The 18196-nt window shown below is 36.6% G+C and overlaps 5 protein-coding genes and 1 long non-coding RNA gene across 6 annotated transcripts; 4 read left to right on the top strand and 2 right to left on the bottom strand.

The window, feature by feature from the left end:
- Nucleotides 1–82: 82 nt before the first annotated feature.
- On the top strand, nt 83–5847 carry LOC149651626 (low-density lipoprotein receptor-related protein 12-like). The gene is made up of 7 exons (XM_089848621.1): nt 83–530; nt 758–811; nt 877–1245; nt 1327–1519; nt 1599–1753; nt 1820–1909; nt 3613–5847. Exons 1-7 carry the CDS (start codon nt 488–490, stop codon nt 4296–4298), a joined length of 1590 nt encoding a protein of 529 aa, XP_089704747.1. The 5' UTR covers nt 83–487; the 3' UTR covers nt 4299–5847.
- On the bottom strand, nt 5837–7133 carry LOC149651625 (dual specificity protein phosphatase 3-like). Its single transcript, XM_089848625.1, has 3 exons — nt 6671–7133; nt 6246–6469; nt 5837–6179 (listed from the first exon to the last, which is right to left on the bottom strand). The coding sequence occupies exons 1-3, from the start codon at nt 6985–6987 to the stop codon at nt 5926–5928; spliced, it is 795 nt and encodes a 264-aa protein (XP_089704751.1). The 5' UTR covers nt 6988–7133; the 3' UTR covers nt 5837–5925.
- A 25-nt stretch (nt 7134–7158) lies between these two features.
- On the top strand, nt 7159–8310 carry Mat1 (CDK-activating kinase assembly factor). The gene has a single exon (XM_089848623.1). It carries the CDS (start codon nt 7301–7303, stop codon nt 8240–8242), a length of 942 nt encoding a protein of 313 aa, XP_089704749.1. The 5' UTR covers nt 7159–7300; the 3' UTR covers nt 8243–8310.
- A 181-nt stretch (nt 8311–8491) lies between these two features.
- LOC149651623 (activated RNA polymerase II transcriptional coactivator p15-like) lies at nt 8492–9595 on the top strand. Its single transcript, XM_089848627.1, has 3 exons — nt 8492–8730; nt 8809–9022; nt 9397–9595. The coding sequence occupies exons 1-3, from the start codon at nt 8662–8664 to the stop codon at nt 9477–9479; spliced, it is 366 nt and encodes a 121-aa protein (XP_089704753.1). The 5' UTR covers nt 8492–8661; the 3' UTR covers nt 9480–9595.
- On the bottom strand, nt 9484–13193 carry LOC149651622 (SURP and G-patch domain-containing protein 1-like). The gene is made up of 11 exons (XM_089848620.1): nt 12858–13193; nt 12700–12791; nt 12554–12629; nt 12225–12319; nt 11747–11870; nt 11040–11170; nt 10829–10972; nt 10672–10760; nt 10200–10609; nt 9788–9917; nt 9484–9716 (listed from the first exon to the last, which is right to left on the bottom strand). The coding sequence occupies exons 1-11, from the start codon at nt 13127–13129 to the stop codon at nt 9690–9692; spliced, it is 1590 nt and encodes a 529-aa protein (XP_089704746.1). The 5' UTR covers nt 13130–13193; the 3' UTR covers nt 9484–9689.
- A 55-nt stretch (nt 13194–13248) lies between these two features.
- Nucleotides 13249–18168, top strand: LOC149651621 (uncharacterized). The gene is made up of 3 exons (XR_016371293.1): nt 13249–13355; nt 14585–14663; nt 18034–18168. It is a non-coding gene; the product is annotated as an uncharacterized LOC149651621 (long non-coding RNA).
- Nucleotides 18169–18196: the final 28 nt, after the last annotated feature.

Raw genomic sequence — 18196 nt, 5'->3', positions numbered from 1 at the left:
TTACTTAAGCCGTAATTTATTTTTGGCGGTTTGAAGCAGAAATACGCGTCTCATTGGTTAGTTTCTTTCGACTTGACGTTGCAATTTCCCGCGGTTTATTGATAATTGTCACGTGACTGAGATGGTAGCGACATCTGCCGAGGGTAGAGGTCTATATTGCGTAATTTCCCCTTATAATTTTTGCCCCCCCCTCCCTCTTTATGATTTCCTAGAATTAAGAAGAACAAAAACTAAGTGAGCCTGGAGAGCTGGAAATTCGATCTGTTAACTAATTCTTATTTATATTTAAATATTTATGAGAGTTTGTATAAATGCAGTCGTATGTAGTGCGAAATTACATTAGGCTAAGTTGAAAATTTAAACTATGAGCCTGAGAAAAATAGAGAAAAAAACAATGAGTAGGCTTAGGCCTTAGACCTAGTTGTCATGCCTTGGCTTGTAGCGTTTTTGTTTTAGCTTAAATAAATCCTGTAAATAAAATAATCGTATGATGTTTCGTTTGGGGCGTTTCGAGTTAAGACTACGTCTTTGTAAGTTACGATTTTAAAATTAGAACTTGTTTTAATTTAAAAGTGTCAGCATTCACTATAGAGTGCTGTCAGTTGTGACGTCAGATCCAAGGTTAAACGTCACGAGTCTGCCTTTAGCAATGGGCGGCCATGACAGTTACCGTTTTTTCTTTATGGGAAAACAGCATGGGTGACGTCACACCGGCGCTTCTGACAGCACTCTATAGCCCAATCACTATTGTTTACAGTTGGACTTTTATGTCTGTTATCATGTTTTTACTTCATTTGCGGCAATGTTTATGGTAAGTACTTAATGTAGGTACGAAATTAAGGAGCAAGAAGCTTAGAATATACTTTATACGTGTAGGAAATTGCAATACCGAACGATTAAAATACCCAAAAGGCACAATTAAAAGTCCAGGGTATCCTCGTGGTTATCATAATCACACAGCATGCGCTTGGATTATTGATAAAGATGAGGATGAGTTGGTTACAATCATTTTCAATGATTTGGATATTGAGGAAGATCCAGATCCAAGTTGCTTTCATCCTCCTTGTTGCAAATATAACTGGGTTAAAATAGTTTCACCCGGTGATGAGAAGCAATATCAATTTTGCGGTCAAAAATCCAAACTTCCCGGACCTTTGATTTTCAAAGGAAAGGAAGTTAAAGTGAAATTCCATTCTAGTTTAAAAATTAAAGGAGGAAGAGGCTTTCATCTTGAGTACATTATTGGTCAGAAACTTAGTTTAAATACTTCCGTTCAGTTTGGTAGAGGTTATTATTGAATTTAACAACGTATGGTTGGTTAAATAGGCTCGTGTTCGGAAGGACAAAGAAAATGTGACTCTGAAATAGGTTGCTACAATAATTACGAACGTTGCAATGGGAAAATTGATTGCAAAGACTTTTCTGATGAATTAAATTGCGGACTTTGTCCCTTTAATCAAACTTCTTGCGGTTTAACTTCAAATTATTGTTATAATCCTCACACGCAACATTGTAATAGGTAATCAGAATGTCCCTTGATCCTATGTACTTGGATTTTTTTTTTTTTTTTTTTTTTGAATGAAATTGCTTCGTTTTAGAGTTTTGGATTGTCCTAATGGAGCTGATGAATTAAGTTGCGAACCTGATTGTGATGATAAGATACTATGCAATTCTGGAATAGGTTGCTATACTTTAAATGAAAGATGCGATGGTGTGCCTCAGTGTAGAGATGATTCTGATGAGAAAGAATGCAGTATGTTAAGATTTTGTTACCTTTTTTTCTACTTCACGTGATGAATTTCTCAAAATTTTCTTTCAGATAAAGAGCTGTGTAGATCTGAACGTGGAGGATTTTTGTGTTCAAATGGAAGGTGCATTCGTGAAATTTGGAGCTGTGATAGGACCAATGGTGTGTATTTAGTAGAGGTGTCGGGGTCCTAATTTTTAGGTTGCTAGTCCAAGGGCAGAGTCCTCTAGTCCATTTTCCCATTATTTGGGGAGTCCTCATAGAAGTAAAAAAATTGTTTGAGCGAAATGGGGGTCCAAATTTTTTTACAGGGTCTAATGAGTCTAAATTTAAAAGTCTATTACTAAAAGATAGTGCCTTATTTACGCTAAAAGATAGTGCCTTATTTACGCTAAAAGATAGTGCCTTATTTACGCTAAAAGATAGTGCCTTATTTACGCTAAAAGATAGTGCCTTATAACTAATTAAGAGTAATTGGAGTTCGTGAAAAATAAAAAGAAATAGTTTTCAAAGAATTATTTTTAATGAAAATATCACAAAATTGAAAATAACTAATAGCAGAAGGGGATAATAGAAGAAGGATGACACTCTGTATCCTCTTAATGCTTTAGTTATGTAACGTCATTCTTCCCAGGCTCCCCCTTTTAGTTTGCTTTTTCACTCATCAAACTACAAATGGGCATCGCACCGTGCTAGGGTGAATTCTATAATTGTTTGGCATTAAATCCCCAGCAATCATCCCACAAACCTCGTCTTGACGAGGGACAAAAATGCACAAGCGCGTCTTGCCAAATATTTCAACGCTAATAGAGTAATGATGAGAGTACTATTTATCGCGTATGTGATTCGTTTTAGTAACCTTGCTCTAAATGTTCCTATGTTGGGAAGAGTGACGTTACACTTACCCTGCTTTGTGGTACACTTCTCTCGAAGAGAAGTATTATATACTTCTGCTAATAGACACTCTCCCATATCCAAGCCTTTGCTAACCTTGTGTAAGAGTGACAAAGTGACAAGTGTCAACCAGCCACAGACTGTGGAATGTATTGCTTGGGGCCGGAAATAAGCTCAAAACACTGGACATACCCAATAAAATTTTAAAATGTCTTATAATTTTTTTAAAAGCTAAAGGGGTCACTGGACATTTTGACCAATAAATGTTTCAGAAGTTTTGATAGCTTGACTACGAAAAAAGATACTAGACTATTTTCGCACCAGTGTCCCCTAAATTTTCCTGTCAAAGGGGAGGTCACTGGACACATGTCCTACAAGAAATTTCTCTTATTCCCGACCCTGGTACTGTGTAGTGACATAGCCTACTCGATCATGCGCTGCTAAGTACCAAGTGGCCTATGGTACTGAAAGACATTGGGTAGCTTGCTTTAGTTGACCCCTTGCGACGAGAAATGGACTTGTCCAACAAAAATAGACTAGTTCAAAGGGAAAAAAGAAAGCTCGCGTAGGGGGTAGAAAAAGGTATAGTAGTGTTACTAGCCTGGGGGAGGACTCGGAGTACCCGCAAATGTCTAGGAAAATTGGTTGCCAGTCCTAGTAGAGTCGACTCAGGACCAAGGATGGTGGGGGAGGATGTGTAATGTCACGTGAGAGAAATGCGTGCTAACTTTGGCACAGCTGAGGTCGGGTGGGACTCGATTGTAATTGGTGTTTATCCTCCCCAATTTTTTGGTGTCCCACACCACCCAACCTGAGCTGTTTCACAGTGCATTACGCATCCTCCCCCCCGCCTCCCCGTCATCATCCTTGTTGGGACTCGCATGGGAGTACATACTCATACAGGCCTATTATTTATCTTTAAACTGTTTTGTGATCTAATGATTTATCTTTTGGAACTATTCACTCCGCAGATTGTGGTGACTGGAGTGACGAATTAAACTGTTTAAAAAACAGCGTCATCACTGCAGCAGTCATGGGTTCATTGATATGTGGCCTTTTGTTGGTAGTCGCGATTAGTTGTTCGTGTAAACTATACGCCCTTCGTAATGTTGGTAACAATATCCCTACTAGAGAAACCCCTTTATCGCGACTAGAGCGCGAATTTTTATACAGAGAACCCCCTCCCTCCTACGCAGTCGCTGTCGGGGACCCTAGGGCTTGTCCCGAAATTCTCCCCAATCCTGCAGTTGGTTTGAGAAGAAATTCTCATAGACATCATGGTAGACGAAGTCGTAGTCACAGATTAAGAGCTCAGATTGTTTCTAGACCTTCACCAATTGTTGAAGAGTCTAATGAAAGTTTGCATTCTGAGTTAGGGGGAAATGGGAACACCAATCACGGTGTTGTATTAGATACCGAAAGGAGAATATCTATCAATAGTATTCCTGAAATGGAGAATAGTAACACATTATCTAAGGAAATTACAAACATTAGTCACCAAAGTAGTAGTAGTACACCACAACAACGCGAACTTCAGTCAACCTCTAATAACGTAAATAATACCGGTGATAATTTACGTAAATCTGAATCTGAATCCTCTTTAACCGAAACTCAACCACAATTAACTTGTGATAGATTACCATTGTTAATGGATTAACTATTATTATTCGTTTCTTTTTAATTCGAGTTAATTCTAAGACTTTTTGGAATTTAAAAGAAGTGCCTTTTAAAAAAATAACGTCAACGTGAATGAAATAACAAAGGCTTTATCAAAAAAAAAAAACACTAATATCAAATATAAATTTATAGACTTAGTCATTAAGAGAAAAATTAAATAAATATAAGAGTTTTATTATAGTTACTATAATATGCACTAATATATATATAAAATTAAGAAGTCCTATTTAAATTACTCTTTAATTAGGTAATTATTAATATTATATTAACCCAAGTATGGTTTTTGAAAAGTGTGTGAGACTTTTAGGGGCCAAAGTTAAATGGGTTCCAGTGAGTATTAGAAAGAGCTTGCTTATATTGAAGTTTATTATTGATTTACTTCAATCGTGCACTTAATGATAGATAACTAGATCAAAAAGGGTCTGTAGTATCTAGAAATATTAATTTCTGTAAGAGAATTTTAGCATTTAATGAGCGAGTAACTAGACAATTTCCTGTATTAATTAGTTTTACAAAGGAAAGATTCAGGTAACATACCATTATACCTTAAAGCAAAGGGCGGCACCGTTGATGCCCCTGAAAGATGCATTTTCTGCTACACGTTGGCTAAGCTTGGCAAAGGCTAGTTAAACCAAAGGCAGGAACCAATGGGACCTAGTGCATTAGGTCTGATTGGTTCCTGCCTTTGGCAAGGTAAAATTCGTGTCCAGAAGATTAGCCAGCATGCTAGGGGTGATAATGGAGCCGCCTGTTACTTCAAAAGAACGGCCGTTTTGTAAATATAAAAGGAATAAAATATTAAAAAGAAATAAATTATCTCTTATTACAAATTAATTCGCATTTAATTAGTCTGAAAAATGAGGACTACTGTGTCGCCATTGCTATATCGAACCTCTTACGCGCGTGATTGAGTGGGCTATGTCCTTACCTCTCCGCCTGTAGACGGCGCCACTAAACAAAATGGCGGCGCACTAGTCCTCGTTTTTAAGACAAATTAAATGCTAATTATTTTGTAATAGGAGATAATTTAATGTTTTTCCTTTTATATTTAGAAAAAGGCCGATAATGTTATGTTCCCTGAGCATTTTCTTTAATGAAAAACAGAGTGTAGAAAGTACTATTTATTAATGTCAGACCTTTTAACTGAAAAATGAACAGTTGACCTTTTAGTTTACTAAATAAATAAATAAATACAAATAAATATACAATATTTTTGATCTACGTGTACCAAACACGTTGTTTGTTGATAGAGAAACAATTCGTATTGCCTAAAAAAATTTAAATTAAAAACCAAATATTTTTAATTAAAAACTGATCATATTGTATCTTATATATAAATATTGGACACTTAAACGCGACTTATAGTGTCACACTCTTTAATTAAGATACTTAAGTTTTAACGATTATTATAATGCTCTCTAATTTAGTGTAAATATATGTTTGGTTGGCATTATAAAAAGAGATATTATACGAGGAACAATAGTATATATATATATGTGATTAATTAAAATAGTCAAATTGCAACACAAGTCCTGTACAATTTTATTTTTATTATATTTGGGCTACAATCTCAGTGATTTAAATTATACAATATTACACTCTAATTTTTAAGATTTATTCTTTTTCACACTAACAGGATGATCTTCATCTTCCGTTTTACGTTTTCCATCTCCCTTCTTTTGTATTTTCCTTTCCAAATGAGCCAATTGTTTTAAAAAGCCATAGTTAGGCCTAATATCGCGATATTTCCTGACAGTTGTTAGTGCTTTTTCAGCACTCATACCCAATTTTAACATTAAAAATGCTGTGACAATGGCACCGGAACGTGACATTCCCATAAGGCAATGCACAAAAACCTTTCCTGAAATCATTTATTAGTAATTATCATTTATTATCTTTATTTATTTAATTAATTAAAAATAGTTACCATTGTTGTCTAAAGCTTCGGAGATAAATTTAGTTGCGGGTTCAAAATGTCTATCAATTTCAACATTAGTGGTGTCAGTGATATCTAATCCCATGTAAGTAATGGGTGTCCCTTCATAGTATCTTTTGCCAGTGTTAACTTGGTCTGCAGTTTTACCAGCGGCTGTGTTTAATACGTGTGTTATGCCCAATCGTTGCAAATATACTTTGTTTTGAGCTGCTCCTCTAATTTAGAAATTAAATTAACTGATTTTAAATTTAGTCATTATAGAGTGGTGTCAGTTGTGACGTCAGATCCAAGGTTAAACGTCATGAGTCTGCCTTTAGCAATGGGCGGCCATGACAGTTACCGTTTTTTCTTTATGGGAAAACAGCATGGGTGACGTCACACCCGCGCTTCTGACAGCACTCTATTAAGAATATTACCGATTTCCCACATAAATGTTAGGGTAGACTTCATCACAATCCAACCCAATATCTAATCTATCCCAACGGTGGACTGGCTTGCCAAGAATCTCTTCTAGGAAGGAATGTCCAGCTACTTGTCGAATATCGGGGCATGTTTTACGCAGAACTACATTTAGTTTTTCCAATCCCTCATCGTGACTGTGATGATCTTGACGCCTGTGTCGGTGGTGATGTTGATGATGATGATGATGTCTTTGCCTCGAACTTTCGTGTCTATGAGGACGGTGGCGTTCGTGATATTCATTATATCTGGGTTTATTGACTTTATTTTCCATTATATCATGAAAGAATTGAGTCAACTATTTTCCTCGCTATAACAAAGTAAACAAACAAACACAAACTACAAGTAATTAACCCTTTGCCTTGGAGGAATGATACTTTACTACCCAAGAAAAGAAATTGAAGAATTAATTTATTTCCCTCCACGAGCAACTGAACTGAAATGAATCGCTCTGATTGTCGTCTGCTTTAAGTGACCTTCGAACATTTTGACAGCTGGAAGGGAAGGGGGGTGTTAGCCGACTTTACAGAGTTAAGCTTGATTAAAGGGAATTAAATTGTAATTGTCGTTAAGTACTATTAGAAATCATGGAAGATATAGCCTGCCCACGTTGTAAAACCACAAAATACCGAAATCCGTCCTTAAAATTAATGGTTAATGTTTGTGGACATGGTTTATGCGAATCTTGCGTGGAGTTACTCTTTGTAAAGGGATCCAATGCTTGTCCAACTTGCAATACTCCATTGCGAAGAGGAAATTTCCGACTTCAGATATTTGAGGATGCTACTGTTGAGAAGGAAGTTGATATTCGCAAGAAAGTTTTAAAAGATTTCAATAAGAAAGAGGATGATTTTGCAACCTTGAAGGAGTACAATGACTATTTGGAGGAGATAGAAGAGATTATTCATAATTTAGTGCATGACATTGATATTGATGGGACCAAACGCAAGATGGAACAGTACAAAAAAGAAAATAAATCCATGATTATGAGGAATAAGGGAAAATTATCCCGCGAAGAAGAGGAATTAGAAGAACTATTGTTACAAGAGCAAGAAGAAGAGGAATACCGGAAACAACAATGGATTGCTGAAGAAAAGGAAGAAGAAATGATGAAGAAACAATCTAAGGAATCTCTAATTGATAACCTGATGTTTTCTGATATGCCAGCTGATCAAATTATAGCTTCTCATGCCAAAACATTCATCAAAAGAAGAGATACTACCAAATTACCCCAACCTAAACCAGCTGTTACTAAATTTTCATCTGGAATCAAGATTGGAAAAAAAGATCACTTCCTTCCCCTACCCAAAGCGGTGGAAAACCCATTATATTCTTACGAAGAACCAGTGTTGGAGCTTTGTGGTCCTCAACCACCTAAATTTGAAGTTTTGGATGAGGAAAAATACACCCAGCATGTAAGAGCAGCTGGAGAACAAGATAAAGCTGGAGGATTTGTGGCCAATTTTGCATGCTATAGAGCTCTTCAAGATGCTCTTTGTGGATTATATTTTACTCCCAATCCATCATAATTATTATATTGATATAAACATTATTTTATATTTACTGCTTAATAAAAAGTAACATTTTTCAACCACAATTCTTTTTTTCTATGCTATTTTGAGTTTTTTTCCGAAAGCACGTGCTCTTTAGAGATTTCAAAGTTCGCGCGCTATCCTGAATTTGAAATACGCATGCGTAGCAAAAACCGCGCGCGCGGGAAAATATGTGAGGTAGGTAATCACGTGACACTTTAGCGACGCGCGCTCCCCAAGTTCCCACGGTTGGGCCATCCATTACCATTACAGTTACAGTTTACAAACCGTGGGGGTCCATGAATCATTGTTGTTAAAAGAAACTCGGCGTCGGCAGCGTTGCACGCTTTAGGCTCTGAATTCCAATCCAGTCGTTTGAAATATTTTAACCCTAATTTAATTTTGAAGTTATAGTTATGTCCAGTAAAAGTAAGAAAAAGCGCCAAGTGGATACCAGTGACTCTGATTCTGGACCAGATTCAGATGTAAGATATGAATTAAATTAAATTACTATTAGTTTAAGTTTAAGGGTTAGAGAATAAATTATCTATTACATAAATTAGCCTCCACCACAAAAGAAACCCGCTGCTAAGCCTGATAAAAAGAAAGGTGGTTCCGCGAGTAAATCCAATGATAATGATGAGAATGACAATGATAAGATGTTTCCTTTGTCCAAGCAACGCTTTATTAGTGTATCGGAATTCAGAGGCAGACCATTAATTAACATCAGGGAATATTATAATGATGCTGCTGGGGATCAAAAGCCAGGGAAAAAAGGTACACAGACTTTATTCAATAGAGTGCTGTCAGTTGTGACGTCAGATCCAAGGTTAAACGTCACGAGTCTGCCTTTAGCAATGGGCGGCCATGACGGTTACCGTTTTTTCTTTATGGGAAAACAGCATGGGTGACGTCACACCAGCGCTTCTGACAGCACTCTATAGGGACTTGGCAGTACTACGTCATGCAATGTCAGGCTACCTTCCACTAGTGCTAAAAAACATACCAGGAGGAGGGGCTTATGTAGCTTTCATTCTGTTAAAAAAAAACGTACCATAATGGCGCTGGGGGCGGAGTTAAGCCCAAATTGCCAAGTCCCTATAAAATAAATTCATTTGTTTGAATCTAATGGAAGAGTAACACCTTTTTAGGCATCAGTTTAAGTGTGGAACAATGGAAAGCTCTGAAAGATCACATGGGTTCCATTGATGAGATTTTAGAAAGAATTTCATAAAAAGTCTCGTTTTATTCATCTTTTATTGTTTATGTAACTTTTTTGATTCAAAAGAATAATAACAAAAATTGCCATGTTTTTAATTAAAATAAATTTCACTTGGGTTTTTTACAACAGATTCTTTTTTTTTTTTTACCGGTGTCTTACAGTTTTTAGTCTTCACTAAAACAACTAAAAATTATAGTAGGAAATGTTTTTTTCTATGACTTGCTAATAATAAGCGCGTCTTGGATTATTCTGAAATTTAATTATAATACTTAAATTGACATCATTTTAGTTTAAATATCATATTTTAAAACTTAACTTACAAGAGGGTTAGGTCTAAATCTATAAGCTAACATCATTCTTTTACGATAGGCTTCATATTCGTCATCACCAGTAGAGACATCATCTGGTCTATTTTGGCCTAATCCCGCATTTTCCACTGGTACAGCACCCCTAGAAAATTAATTTCCTTAATTAATAAAGTATTAAAGGGGCTCACTAGCGCTGTTGGGGGGAGACCGCCCTTAGTTCAGGGGGAAAACAGTCGCCCAGCTCTTTGGCCATAAAGAATGGCGCCACCGTCGTGGTGGGCGGGTAAGCAATATGCTAACCAACAGTTTGACCCCCCCCCCCTTCACCCCAACAGCTCCGGCCAGCCCCTTTAAATAGACCTAATCCAACTGCAAGATGATCTCTTAAACCTTTCCTGCAGCTGCAAAATTTAACTATTTATACTTGTTAACAGGAGCCGTAATTCCTGCACCATTTGAGCCTAAACCTTGTCCTTCAGCCCAACCCAATTTTTGTAACATTTGATATCCAACATTGTCGGATGTTATTTTGTGTTCTTTGTAATCTGATAGGTCAGCCGATCTTCCTTCTTTCAAAGCCTCCCACTTTTCTAGGAACTTTTCCAATTCTTCCGGGGGCAAGAAATCACCGATGTGATGTTTTCCTTTAGCCTTTTCAGTCAATTCTTCAGCCCAATTTTTAGTCTTTTCCATTTCCTCCATTCTTTTTTTATGTTCCCAAGTGCCTCCGTCAACTTCCTCATCCGAGTCATACTCGTACTTGACCTTACCAGCTCTGGCATTAGCTTCGGCTAAACGTTGCTTATCTTGCATCATTTGAAACAGAACTTTCATCTATAAACGCGTGTAAAATTAAGATAAAGGAAGAGGGGGAAGTATTATGTCCCAGGAAATACTTTTCTTTGATCGTCTAATTGTTTCCATTGCTCGAAACTTAAATCAGTTGAACCGAAAACTTGTAAAGCGTAAGTAACCAATCCCGGATCTAAATTAGGTAATTTACTAATTTTATATAATATTTTGCTAAAATCATTTCTAACAAATGATTTAGACCTTTTTCAACAAAAGGGGGTAAAGGATTAACAGTAGCTTCGTAACTAGCTTCGCCTGAGCCCTCTTGAGGTCCCCAACGGCTTTTTCTTTTCCTTTTTGGCTGGGGTTGGTCAGAAGTAGTAGTAGTGGAGGAGGTGGTACTTTCTGTTAAGTATTTATAAACCATTTTTGAATAAATGGTTTTTATTTACGGGTCTTTATTTCTTTTTACCATTTGATTGGTTATTAGTTAACATGGAAGTCAGTATGCCATCATCTTGAGCTCTTTTTTTAGCTTCTTTTAGGTTAGAAACTCTTTCTTTGAAGTATTTGTATATTTCCCCATCAATATCGTTTAAAAAACTATTAATTAGATAAAGAGATATTCAGGGTACGACTTTTTCACTAGTTATCAGTGGTGTGCGAGTCCCGTTTTTTCGGTTTCGAGTCGAGTCCGAGTATCAAAACTAATTTCTTATCGAGTATCGAGCCGAGTATCAAAAATACTTTCGAGTATCGAGTATTTAGATAGGTCAAATTTTGTTTGTTCTTTCGAGTAATTATCGAGTCTCAAATATTGACTTGTTGAGTAGCAATTTTGTAAATTTCTTGAAAATAACGAAGATGTTCAATTATCTAATATCTAACTAGTTCAAAAAGATTGTTAGTGATCAATTAAACATTGAACAGGTGATTTTCAAAATAAATGCTCATGAGCTAATCGTCTGCTATAGTTATAAGCCTCGTATTCGAGTATTTGTCGAGCATTTAAGATGTTAAAAAAGCTACTCGAATCTTTCTCGAGTATCTCAAAGTGTTGTTATCGAGTATCGAGTCGAGTACTCGGCTCGATACTCGAAACGAGTACTCGAACTTAACGAGTACTCGAACTTAACGAGTACTCGCACACCCCTGCTAGTTATTGTAAGTTTATCTAACCAATAAGAGGGATTTTGATGATTTTCCCGTCTAGCAGCCTCTTCAGCCGTAGCTCCGTTGATTGCGACAGAAATGGCCACTTTTTCCACAGCCCAACGTATCGCCTGATCCTCTGGTGGAGAGACTAGAAGCAGCCTATCAGTTTCGTGTATATTTGTCATCAAATTCGGACTACATTGCTTTTTGCATTATCATGATAATTGCTGAGAAACAAAATGGGAATACAGGAAAACGAGAAAGGCCGGAAGAAGAAGAAGAAAAAAAAAAATTCACGAAAAGGGGCCTAAAATACTTAAAAAAAATTCTTTTAAAACCTTTTGAAATGGTTTCTTTTTTTTTGTATAACGCAATACTAGGTTTTTTACAGTTGGAATTGTTTGTTTGTTTGTTTGTCTCAATTCAAGAAAACAACGCGATTTATATGAGATAAATGTAACTAAATATTTGTATGACACTATGCATTTTGCAAAACTCGTACCAATTCTGTTATTAATAATAATTTTAGCGGCTGAGTCTTCATCAGCTGATAGGAGAGCTTTAACAGTTTCATTATCTGGTAGTGATGGTTTTTGGCTAGATTAAAAATTAAATAAAAGCCTAAGGTTTAAGTAATGTTGCGAAACAATAATAAAGGGCTAGAGACACAATTTATGTTAATGCTTGAAACTTTAGAAAAATGTAATAATTCAAGCCTATGGAGTGCTTTGAGCGCTTTTTTAAAGGCTTTCTTGAACAGTAAATATAAAACACCAATTGTGTCACTATCCCTTTGAATTATTTTTTTTTTCTATTGCAGTGCTTTTATACCTAGGTGTTTGTAGTTTCATAACCACACCAGGTTTGTTGCCAGTATTTTCTGGATTTGTACTAATTGAGCTTGTTCCTTAGATTAATTGGAGTTAAACAAGAACTGAGAGTGATTTTCAGTTTCACTCAAGTAGCCAAAAACTTACCTGGTTTGGTAGCAGCTTGCATTCTTTTAAATTGCTCTAAGAAACTACCATCATTTTTGAAGGGTAGAACTGATGCTGGTTCCTTTTTAATACTTTTAAATCATAAACTAATGATTAAATTTCATTCTTAATGGTTAAATAGACCTTGAGGTACGTACTTTTCGACTTTAATCGGGGTATTTTGATGAAGTTTAAATTTGGACTGTTGATGTTGTAGAAGAAGTGGACTCTTTTTTTGACCAAGGCCCGCTTTAAAGTTTGATGTTTTCTCACTTTTTACTTCAGTTTTTATAATGGTACTTTCATTTTGAAGATTTTTCTGTTGCAATTTTTCTTCGATTTCGCGCTTTTTTTGCTCTATTAGTTTGGCTTGTTGCGTTAATTCGGTGAAACGATCATTTCTTGAACAGGAACTCTGTTGATACGCCATTTTCTTGACATTAGAGGAGAGAACGCAATGTTTTTTATGGCTTCTCTTGCTTGCGGTAAACTTCAAAGGAAGATATTCCCCCCCTCCGCTTTTTAACGCGGTCTCACTCACTGTAGGGGGCCAATGACGTGCCGCACGTGCATGTAGTAGGCTTAAGTTTGCTTAAAGCGCGGGAAAAGCCGGAGAACACGGTAGTAAATTATCGTTTGAGATTCGTTGCATACAAGTAAATTTTTCAGAATATTAAATATTATTTTTAAAACTAATTTAAGAATAAAACGATGTGTATCTCTATGATAAGTTGTTATTCTTAAGAAAAGTCAAAATTTTGCATACAAGTGGAACGAGGTCTCACTGTAGGGGGCCAATGGCGTGCCGCATGTGCTTGTGCTGTGGGCAGGGTTGGAAATAAGACAGGTTTACAAGTCCAAAACATGGATAAAGAATGTGCGTGCGGAAATTTGTTTTCACGCTATGGGATCGGCAACTCCCTATCTCGAACGACAGCTTATTCTGTATATACTGTACAACATCGTTTGTCAGCACGCGCAAAGCTAGATCTCTATGTAATCTAGCCTTGCGCGTGCTGACAAGAGACAATAAACATCAGGATCTTCAGGATTTAAAATCGTTTAAAATATCCCGAAGTTTTTTAGCCTCTTGTCAGCACGCGCAAAGCTACGTTACATAGAGACCTAGGTTTGCGCGTGCTGACAACCGATGTTGTAATAGAGTATATACAGAATAAGCTGTCGTTCGAGATAGGGAGTTGCCTATCCTGTAGAGTGAAAACAAATTTCCTCACGCGCATTCTTTATCCATGACGCAACTTTTAAAGATTATTCAAAGGAACCCAAAATTAACATTAAGTTCTATGGGAGGAGGTGGCTTTTTTTGGCATGATCCTTTGTCCTATACATCCGAATATCCTGAAATTTTAATGAGACGTGTGTTTAGGCGTGTTTTATTATACTTAAAAGGGTCCAAGCTTCTAGAGTGGATAGTTTTAATTATAACTATCCAAAGTCTTCCCCGTCAGCAACGTCATCAAAACGTACTTTAAGTGAGCCTATAAGATAATATAAACTTTTAATTACGTGTTGGAGGGAGGGGCTCTATACTAGGCTATGAGTCGGACTGAAGTAAATACTAACCGTTCTCCATTCCCGCTTCTAAAATTAAATCTATCCCTGGTATAGTAATTAAATTAGTAACTTGAAAAATATGCTAAACATAAAGGAAAATATTACATTCACAATAGAGAATTACTAGATTTGAAAGTTGTATTCTCGCCGAATCTAGGTGTAGATTATTAATATATGTGTATTGAGGAAGGTAAGCTCTTTCAGTTCGTAAAAGGGTCCCAAAAATTAATTTAAAAAATGTATTTCTTTATTTAGTTTGTGAAAAGACGGGCGTAAGTGTTTAATTTTGATCCTTTACATGTTCTTTCAGTAACCATCTAAAGAGATGGGGACCGCGGTTTGGACGTTTCTCTTCATCCCCCCCCATCCTCCTGCCGCCATCATAAAAGGTAAGACCATGGACTCGATTTACATATTCTCAACTCTGCATAAGCTTTCATTAGTAATGCTTCTAAAGTAAGAAAAAGTACGTTAAAGTATTTTTAGTCACATCGTATGACGTACATCTACGGTGAGGCTCTTAGTTTGACCTGCCCTATTGTTGTTGTCCCCGTCGTGCCAGTATACCCACCTTTGGCTGTATAAAAGTTTTCGTTAGTCGTTGAAGGGAAAGTGAAAGGGAGAGAATTGTGGTGAGGTGATATTTTTCGTTCGTCTACTTATGAAGGGAATTATGATAGTAAGGTTCAGCTATATATTCTCTCCCTTTAAAATTCGTCTCACCTGTCGTCGCCGTCCACAATACGATTTCACGCTTTCAATACCGCTTTCAACATTGAAAGAAATCGAGGGGAATTTATAATCTAGGCAAAGAAAATATATACTGATGTTATTTTTGGAATGGTCTTAAGGCACCGGGATATTACAATTATTGAGTGTTTTACCGAATTCTTTCTCTTTCAAACGCTTCTGGCCATAAGTTCATGTTAGAAATTTTTAATATGCGATAAGTATGCGTAGGCATAAGTTGTAAATTAAAAGTTTCTGTACGTGTATTAATTGAACGTTAAGTACTTAATTATTTTAGCACTGTTAAAGGTAACTCGATCATCGATGGGATAATCACTAAAACTTTCTGTTATTCTATTAAGGGTTACTTGTGTGTAATCAGTTTAGCATTGTTAAAGCTAAAACCTCGTTTTTATAATGGCCTTACGGGTAATCATTTTAGCAATGTTAAGGGTAGCGCATCGAGGGGCTATTCACGTAAATTTTATGTACGCCTGTTAAGTACGGTACGATGTGGCTACTATTATGAGCCCATCCCTTGGCCCATCTTGTTTAACTTTTATTTATTAGAAATTTTGTTTAATCAAATCTTTCGTGTTCAAGCATTATTATTTGCCGGTTCCAGCAAATTAATTAATATTTATGTTTAGTTCTATCATGGAAGAACTAATTTATTTATCTATCTATATCTATATAAATCAAAGTCCTGACTGACTGACTGACTGACTGACTGACAGACTGACTGATAATCAACGCCCAGCCCAAACCGCTTGCCCTAGAAGGCTGAAAATTTGCAGGAACGTTACTCATAAGTAGTAGGCGCGTACTAAGAAAGATTTTTCCAATCCACCGCCATCTTAAAAAATGGCGACCAGAAATGTAAAAAATCTTCTCTATGCAACAGAGTCCGCGCGTTTCAAACGATTTCGAAAATATTTAGTACACTGGTTTCCTTTGACCTATAGGCGGGTTGAATGGTCTTTCGGGTTCCATTTGTTGCCATCTTTTTAAATGGCGGCCAAAAACGTAAAACCCTTCTTTATGGAATAATGTCCGCGTGAAAAATAATAAAAAATGTCCCGACGGGCTGAGGGGCAACGCCGAGTGCCCTCGCTCCTATAGGGTGCTACAAAAATATCAGTCATCAGTAAAATCTACCCATTCTTTATATCATTTTGATGGAAGTTCTTATTACACGCGAGCGACGCCGCGGGCAACAGCTAGTATATATATAAATCAAAGCTCTGACTGACAAACTGACTGATAATCAACGCCCAGTCCAAACTGCTTGCCCTAGAAGGCTGAAAATTTGCAGGAACGTTACTCAAAAGTAGTAGGCGCGTACTAAGAAAGATTTTCCCAATCCGCCGCCATCTTAATAAATGGCGCCCCGAAATGTAAAAAATCTTCTATATGCAACAAAGTCCGCGCGTTTCAACCGATTTGGCAAATATTTAGTACACTGGTTTCCTTTAACCTATAGACGGGCAGGATGGTCTTTTGGGTTCGATTTGTTGCCATCTTTTTAAATGGCGGCCAGAAATTTAAAAACCCTTCTTTATGGAATAATGCCCGCATGAAAAGTAATAAAAATGTCCCGACGGGCTGACGGGCAACGCCGAGTGCCTTCGCTCCTAGTGTGCTACAAAAATATTAGTCATCAGTAAAATCTACCCATTCTTTATACCATTTTGATGGAAGTTCTTATTACACTCGAGCGACGCCGCGGGTAACAGCTAGTTTATTATAATTACAGATGTTCGGTATTGATTCAAACGTTCCTGGTAATTCCGGCGTTACTCTATTCCTTGCCGCCATAATGGTATTTCATTCTAAGCTATAAATGTTTATGTTTTGAGGCTACCAAGTACAATATACGAGGGGTCCGACTATACCAAAAAAAAAGCGTACGGAATTTCGGGATTTCTTCTTGATTTCGCCTAAGATTTCGGAATTTCCTCTTTGATTTCGTAATTTATTGATTGCCTCAAAGATTTCGCGAGAAGCGTACGGAATTTCGTGTAAATGTCGGACCCCTCGACAATGTAGAATTTAATAGTGAGATTGAAGTAGTTTATAGTGTCACCGAGGGGCTAAACACTCGCGCATTCTGGCCTCAGTGTAGAAAAGTGCTACTTGGGATAGCTCATATATTTAAATCCCTCCACCGGACTGAAACAATGGTTGGGTAGTTATTTTTGTTTATTAATTGGTCTTAGTTCCGAGGTAATTATTTAGCAACTCTGGGTTATCTAAACAAATAATTTAATACGAAGTTATAACAAGACGACCCAAGGGCTGGGCTCGTAAGAGTAGCCACATCGTACCGTACTTCGACGCGCGTCTTTTAACAGTGGTAAAACATGGTACCCGTAAAGAAAATCAGAGTGAATAAGCCCATCGATACTCTAACAAAAAATTAGAACCCTTAATCCTTATTTCAATAAACTTACTTACGTTATAAGTGAATATCCGGGGCCACAAGCTAGTACTTTCTTTTAAAACTCTTCTCGATTTGTGGAGAAATAGACATGTTTTGGGAACGCTAGCTCGAGATAGAAGCTCTCCAGGATTACGGATTAACAAAGCTTGTTTTACAAATACGAAGGTGCATTTTTGTTACTATTAAGTGTTGGTCGCTTTAGAAATTGGAAGCTCAAGGTTTTTACTTCTGTTATTTTTGTATTCAAGGTTGGGTTGGTTTTTATCTTTTTACTATTGTTCACTCGCACTTACATATTTCTTTTATACGCTTAATCTATACATGGTTAATAATATTTACGCAATTTTAATTTTAACAACTTATTCCATAAAAACGCGCAAATTACTTTCCTAATTTTTCAACACCCAGTGACATTACGCGCTTCCTATCTGGACGCAAAAGCGTAATGCTACGTTTTGCCACCAAATACCCTGGTTTTCCATCCTAACAACCTCGTTTTCCACCGTAGGATATTAGCGTGGAAAACCGGTGGAAATTCTAAGCCGATTAAAATTTGTTAATAATAGAAATTTTCTTATTATTTTCAGTACCTGGACTCAACACTCGGAAGTTACACGTTTATAAAAATATTCTTATTATTTTCCTTATTAATCTTTTTAATAAAATCTAATGTATCAATGAAATATATTTGAAAATAAAAACTCGCATTAATATTTATAAAATATTATTTGATAAAATTATTTCTATTTA

Source organism: Phalangium opilio, unplaced genomic scaffold (assembly GCF_054372755.1).
Source record: "Phalangium opilio isolate 3A_F unplaced genomic scaffold, DU_Popi_V2 ptg000082l_1, whole genome shotgun sequence".
In the NCBI taxonomy this organism is placed as follows: domain Eukaryota; kingdom Metazoa; phylum Arthropoda; class Arachnida; order Opiliones; family Phalangiidae; genus Phalangium; species Phalangium opilio.
This window is presented reverse-complemented; position numbering and strand designations above follow the sequence as displayed.